This window comes from Anarrhichthys ocellatus, unplaced genomic scaffold (genome assembly GCF_004355925.1).
Source record: "Anarrhichthys ocellatus isolate YVR2014 unplaced genomic scaffold, GSC_Weel_1.0 scaffold48, whole genome shotgun sequence".
Lineage (NCBI taxonomy): Eukaryota > Metazoa > Chordata > Actinopteri > Perciformes > Anarhichadidae > Anarrhichthys > Anarrhichthys ocellatus.
The window spans coordinates 906,510-913,902 of NW_022280078.1; the positions used below are offsets into that span (position 1 = coordinate 906,510).

The following is a 7,393-nucleotide window of genomic DNA, read 5'->3' on the forward strand; positions in this document are numbered from 1 at the left end:
ACCAATGCCAATATCAACATTGTCTGTCAATTGCATGATAATCATGCAAACAAGCTATTCAAATTGATGTTTTCATTTTAAACATAAATGTGGAAACGAAAAATGAGTGATGGCCTATTAGTGCCACTGCCATGCATAAACACAACTGTTATATTGCATACAATACTGAACTATTAAAATAATGACAGATTCATGTTTAGAGAAAAAAACAAAACTTTTTTTTTTTTTTTTTTTAATTGTCTAATCAACCAAAAATTTTGCGGACCCCCTGTTGAAGACCTCTGGTCTACAGAGCAGCATTGCTTGATTTTCTCTGGAAAAAGGCTGATAACTGTTGCAATGAGCACCATAGACTGGGACCGAGGCAGATTAATAGTATATTGAAGTAACTGCATAACTTGGAGAAGGAACTTTTAGTTCCTGATTTAGTTCCAGATCTTAGTTCCTACGATTTTTGGTGGAAGACAGCAATTACGGTAAATAAATGTTTTAAATGTTGCAGAAATGAATGTTGACATGTTTTATATGTCAGGTAATGACTTGGAATAAAGTTGACTAAGGAGTTGAAACACAGAGGTGGGTGATAATTTATACTGTATGCTTTATAAACAGTCAAACCTGACAACAGGTGTGATTATGTGCTTAGAAAATTCAAATGATTCAAGAACAGCATCCTCACTAAAACTTTGATATGTACCTCTCTGTGATAAGTCAAATAGTAAAAAATAATATAAAGTCAAAATAATTCATTGTTTCATTGTATTTTCACTCAAAAACAGGGTCTACTTTTATGTAAACAAGGTCTATTGGCCCTAAATTCCAAAATGAAGGGAACGATTTGTGGTAATGTGTTGGACTGAAGTAAGACTAAAGGTGTAAAACAGAATTGATTGACAATTTATACTGTATGCTTTAAAAAAAGTCAAACCAGGTGGGGCCATTTTTGACCCCAGAGGACAACAGGTGTATGGCAGTCGGGAGGACAACACAAGGGTTTTAAATAAATAAATAAATCCTAACTGGACCAAAAGCTCCTTCCCCGCTTTCCCAAATATGGATACAAAATTACCAGTAATGTCATAGTTAAAACTTCACAATACCTTGACAAAGTGGATTTGGATTCCATCCATCTCTGGTGCATTTGGCCGAGGTGGCACCATCTGTCTTCTTGTAGCCCGTCCCACACAAATATGTTGCAGTCTCACCCAATGTCATTCGTTGGCGCCATTCAACACTCCAGTGATACACATGCTGTGGTCTTTGATTACTGCATACAACCTCTAGAAGAAGAGAAAGACTTGCGTAACTTAAGTAATAAAGATAAGATTGATCATCATCTTCATCACAAATTAATGAACCATACACACACACAATAAAGAACAGCAATCTCATAATCTGTGTCTGGCACTAAGCCGTGTAGTTTTATACCTTGGCACACTGGGTGGAAAGTCCATTCTCCATCCTCTTTGCATGTAGTCACTACTGAGGTACCCCAAGGGTGTGAAATCCAGTACTTATCTCCACACATGACTCTCACTGTGTCACCAGGTAGAAACACATTTCTGGAAGGAGATTGATACCTGGTTCCCTTCTGTGGCGGCAGTGTCAGTCTACATCTTATTGCTTCATTTGTTGGGAAATTAAGCATATTATCTGTTAGCACCAATTTGCTCTTGTCAGTGTGATATAACCATCAAACTGGATGACTCACTTTATACTTACGTTCACATGCAGGTGTGGGGCTCCACTCTGCTCTAATTCCATGTTTGATGCATTTTGAAGGTCTGCCTACAGTGGGTTTATATCTAGCATCACAACGAAAGTGCAGGACCTCCTCTTCTTTGTACTCTGGAATATCTCCAGGCACAAAACCATTTTCAATCTCGGGTACTGCACAAGTTATCTCTGTTGGAAAAAAATATATATATGTTTTTTCATAAAAAGGGGATGCACAGTAATTCACATTCTCATATCGCCAGATCAAATCCCAAATGCAGATTAGTCTGGAACCTCTCAGTTCATTTTATTTTTTCAAAGTGGAGCTATCAGCAGGTTATCAACATGTGATGTAGCGCTGAGTGACCAGTGACCAGGTCGGTGTTCGTCACAGTAATAGTAACAGCCAATCACAGCACATAAGGGCGAGACGTGGTGCAAAGTAGGTAGAAAAACGATGATGCCCAAGTGACGGACGACAGCCGGGAGAGTTGAGCTGCTATATTATGAGTTGTTATATTAAACTTTTGTTAAAACCAGTCGAAAGTACAGCAAACATCAGTGCAGTTTATTATTCTTCTCTCAGCAAAAATGTTCAGTTTGTACATCTTCAATTCCATTCCTTGCCTCCTCTCCTCGTGCCTTAGTCCTCCCACCAGAGGAGAGAGGAGTCGAGGCGACACCGGTATTAATCAAAATGTTTTGCGTGTCATTTTAAAGCAACACCAATTCAATATGACATTGGCAGCTGCAACATCTGTCCATTGGCATGCCCCTTCATCCTGGTCTCCCGTTTAACAAAATTACATTGCCAATTACATTTTGTAGGAAAATTATTTTCTCCTGGATTACGTTAGTTGACCTTTTATACAGGTGCTGATAAGACTTCTGCAAAGGATACACCTGTGCACCCACGGTCCTCCTCTTTCCTCGCGATGTATTTTAGGAATCGAAACATCCTTCAAGATGAAGTTGATTTCCGAATCACAGACAAAAGGGCGGAACAGAGAGGAGACAAGGAGGCACAAAAAAGAGAAATGCGAAGAGTCTGCGGTCTTTGTAATTGGCCCGGCACATCCCATGGTGGGTTATGTTTGTATTTGTGTGTTCCTGTCTTCCCCTTTGCCTATACTTTCACCCTTTTACTAAAAAGGAAGTAATTTTGGAAAGCCTGCTGTACCTTTGCATGTAGGAATTTGTCCACGCCATTCTCCATTTTCATCACAATACATTTCTTGTGACCCAGACAGGATTTCAGTGCGGGACTTGCAGCTGAATTGAACTACATTGCCATAGGTTGCTTCCTCTGGGTCCCCAATCACCTGGACATTCTGTTCCACGTGAATCACTGGGCACTGTTGGGCTGGAAGGAAAACAAATAAATCACAAATTGGATGACCAAAAAACTTTCAAACGTTTAAAAAGCACGTAAGAAATACAGTTTTTCAATATTCCCTGACACAGTGACATTTCCCCTCGTATGTAAGGTACTGAACAAATATGATCCTTTATTTCAGCTTTACCTTCACAGACAGGAACCACACCATCCCAGCCTTCAGACATGCAACGCCGGTATTTTGTGCGACTGACCATTTGATAACTGAAAGGAGTATTATGTAGAACATGGATAATGGAAATGGCTTATTAATAGTCAAACTTAAACTGCACCTTTTGTTATGCGCAATATAGTGATACAGAATACTATGTACAAAGCAAAGCACAAAGATATAAGTAAACATACAAATTAACAGTATACAATTGTATTTATACATATTTTCATACCCTTTATTGCAGGTGTACAAAACTTGTGACCCAAAGACAAAATCGTCTCCCTTTTCCAGATGAAAATCTGCAAACGGGGCCTCCCCGGGATGGCCACATGATCTCGCTTAAAACATAAGAATGAAAGAGAATGTGGGTAAATATATTTCTAAGGCTCACAATACAGTGATGATACAGGTGGACCTCCATTCAATAATATGCAGTACGATATTTTATCGTTATATCGTATAACATACATTTAATAATAATACATTAAAGTTGAGCCTTGACAGAACATATACAGCATTACATGTTGAATATGTACACAAGTATCGTAGCCTATGTGTTTTTAATGGAAGATTATTTATTTCCAAACAATGAAATACTGTAACTCACGTTGACACGGGCTGTCTCTTGATGTCCATTTTCCTTTGACACATAACAGTCTGAAAAAGCCACTGTGGCCAACATTGCAGCCCACTCTCACTTGTGTTCCACTAGGGTAGGTGGCCTCCAGATCAGTTGTGTCGAAATTTGGATCAAACAGCTTGTCATTAAGAAACTGTTCACGTGTACAGTCTATGGGACAGTGAAAAACAGAAATAAGTAAAAATCATTTTGCATTATTTAGCCCCCCCCCCCACCCCACCACCAACAAAACATCAAGCCACAAATTAAACAGGATAAAAGGGACCCTACTAATTGATTGAACTACTTGGTCTTACCTTGACTTTTCACAAGGGTCAGTGTATACATCCACAAAACCAGGACACAGCTTCCGGTTATTAAATGCATTTTATCTTCATAACCCTGAACCGCCAAACAGAAGTAGAAACTGGAGAATGAAACACTATTATAGACAGAGAGAGAGCTGTGGATTCCACAGGCAAAAAATAAGATTGCGCAATGATTTACGTAAATCCGTTCCAGCCTCCAAATACAATCTCAGGCTCAACGGGACAAGAAAAAAGAGGAAGTGACCACATAAAGAACACCTTATACGACACTCCCGATCCCCAAAAGAACCCCATGAAAACATGAGGATGTCTTCCTTTTATCATTACATGTATAACTGGGATTTATATTGCAGAATAAACTCAATGAATCATTGAAATTATTTAGCAAAAGAACGATCACACAAATAGTGATCGCACAATAGTGAACGATCACACAAAAATATTTTTTTTATTTTGAAAGGTTGCTTTTGTTAAAAAAAAAAAAAAATAGAATGCAATGAGTGTTTCAACGGTTCAATGTGCCTATGAAACCTGGCTTTGTTTCATAATTCAGTGACGGAAAAAAAGAGTATTCCGGTAAGGGTTTATTTGTTTTGTTTTCTACCTTGGTAATCATTTGCAGCAATCAATAGAGCAAACAAATGTGTTGCATTCGGCAAGTCAGTGCAGACTCTTCTGATCTAGAGTAAATATCAAATAAATAGGCAGAACAGACATTCGGTAAAACTGGGTCAAAAGTATGATGATTGAAAAAAATAAATACTAACCAGATTTATGTTTGATGTACATAAATGTCACAACCAAGGCACACAGGTTATACTCATACTAACGTTTGTATTTTGATGGCCTTGTAAAAAAGGCCGGGGGACCAATTGTGCAGATCCTGATATCAGTTTGGAAACAATCAAAACTAAATGTAGCTGTTGAGCAATGCAGGATTTGCCTTCATTTCTCAACATGGCTTCATGTTATTCAAACAACATGTTCTGAAGAGGAGTTACGTGTGTGTGTGCGTCTGTGTCACTGAAAACACTAATGTTGCACAAACTCATTTCTCAGAACAGTCGTCACGAATTTGGGATGGGAACATACTATATTCAATCTGCATTTGGGATTTGTATTTTTGACTTTGCATTCCCTGTATGCTGAAGTATTTAATTCATTTAGTTTGCATACTGTGGGATGGTATTTCTCTGTTTGAGAAATGAGAAATGCGAGAGCTGTGTGCTTCCCGCCTCCATTGCTGACAAAGCAGAATGAGAGAGAGGGATGTGGAGTAGTGATGTGGGTTCTGGAGGGCTGGTAGTGTAGACAGAAGTTGCAGATATATTTTGTGTTGACATTTGCTATCTTTATATGTGAAGAATATATCATGACAAAATGTTCTAAATTCTCCCAACAACTTTATTTTTTCCTTCCAGGGTTGGAAAGCCTCTGCAACTTTTAGATTTAGTGTCCCATGGCATATAATATATTCTTTCAATATCATTTAAATAGATCTTTGCTGTGCATGCTTTTTTTTGGATGGCATTTTAAACCCTAAATCAAATTTTTTCGAGAGTGTATTTTGGGTGGCAGTGATTAAAAACTCAAGATTAAAGAAGTTCTTTGTTTGACAGAATTTTTTTAAAAGGATAAAAAAATGAAAAAATGAAAGTAGGATGATTTACTTTAATGTAATCAATTCTGTAATAGGAAAGGAACAACACTGTATATATCATATAAAGTACTATATGTCCACATATGTATGCATTTTCATGCCTTTGGCTCTCACTCTGTGCAACGGTGGCACAAAGAATGTCTCCATCCCACCGGAATATCCCCAGAGACATCAATCAGTAAATAAATCAAAAACAACTGTTGATATCTATATTTAATTTATCCTTAACAGATACAGATTCCTTCACAAAAGGACACAGCTGCTCCCGGAATCACTCAACAGTGGCCTCCTGAGGCTCTGGATAGGTGTTGCTCCACAGACACTAAACACTGAGAAAAACGAAACATTATAAACTTGAGGTACATTAAGGAAGTTCAACTTTTAAAAGTTTACTTTTGCCGATTTTACTAAATGTAATTACATATCAGCATCAACGCTGACCCATACATAATTGTTGATTAGATTAAGCAAAATGTACCTTGAATGATTCAAGTTGAATCGGGTTTATGAAGTCAATCAGCTGGGCAGAGAGACAGACAAGCATATATATATATACAGAGAGGAGGTTAAAACAGATGGTGCTGAATATTCAAATGATATGCAGTTAAAGACAAGCAGAACACTAAAAACTTGAACTAAGATGCGTTCAGTTCTTCTGCCAGAAACAGTCCATCTGCTGGGTGTTTTATTTGAATGCAGTTATAGAAATGATTTAGTAAAGCAAGACATCAGGATAACACTTTGTTGAAACCTAGCTGTATCCCAAAACCGTTCTACTTGCACACATTATTTGCCACAATTTACAGTTTTCACATTAATCTACTTAAGTTACCCATCTATACTAAAAGGAAATGATCAAGACATGTAACGTTGGACGTCAACCATAGTGTGACAATCAATACTGTCACAATAGCTTACTGAAGCTTTCTCACCAACACCCGCTATCCTACCACGGTATCATGCATGCTCACAGACTGACCTTTTGTAGCATGCCTGTGGCAGCTGTAGCTCAGTTGGTAGAGCATGTCATCATTTAACCACGAGGTTGGCGGTGTGATCCCGGGCTCCTACTGTCTGCATGTCAAAGTGTCTTTGAGCATGAACACCAAATGAGTTAACTGCAGTACGCTTTAGTTTGTTTGCAGTGTGTTAATGAAGTGGAAAACGTGTCAGAAACAAAATGCCTAATCCTACAGAGTACATTGTTTCACCCGTTTAGTCACACGAATTAAAAATGTCAGTCTTGTTCAGAGCACAGCTGCGTGGCAGCTCTGTATTCCCGTAGGGGCTAACCATGCTTGATGTATGGATGCACTAATTGTAGGCCTATAATGATGGAGCATTGGCTAGATTAATATCCACCTATATGTATGAAAAGGGTCATAGAGGGCATACATGTTCCATGGCTACAGACCACAACATTTGAAAAAACAAAACAAATGTATACAAATGTGGGAAGAAAAAGAACATTAATTGGTAAAAACTCTCAGCGTGGTTGTATTTGCATCCTTTCTATGCT

At 38.2% G+C, this 7,393-nt stretch overlaps 1 protein-coding gene across 1 annotated transcript in view; it reads right to left on the bottom strand.

Annotated features, from left to right (window-relative positions):
• Positions 1-4,402, bottom strand: part of LOC116395627 (complement factor H-like) — a 15,268-nt gene extending 10,866 nt beyond the window's left edge. The window contains exons 1-8 of the mRNA XM_031869654.1: positions 4,203-4,402; positions 3,874-4,056; positions 3,499-3,604; positions 3,240-3,316; positions 2,897-3,079; positions 1,723-1,905; positions 1,429-1,623; positions 1,101-1,280 (exon numbers count right to left, since the gene is read on the bottom strand). Of these exons, the coding sequence (XP_031725514.1) occupies positions 1,101-1,280; positions 1,429-1,623; positions 1,723-1,905; positions 2,897-3,079; positions 3,240-3,316; positions 3,499-3,604; positions 3,874-4,056; positions 4,203-4,272 (1,177 nt within the window). The 5' untranslated portion in view covers positions 4,273-4,402. The remainder of the gene's footprint in view (positions 1-1,100; positions 1,281-1,428; positions 1,624-1,722; positions 1,906-2,896; positions 3,080-3,239; positions 3,317-3,498; positions 3,605-3,873; positions 4,057-4,202) is intronic.
• Between the last annotated feature and the right edge of the window lie 2,991 nt (positions 4,403-7,393).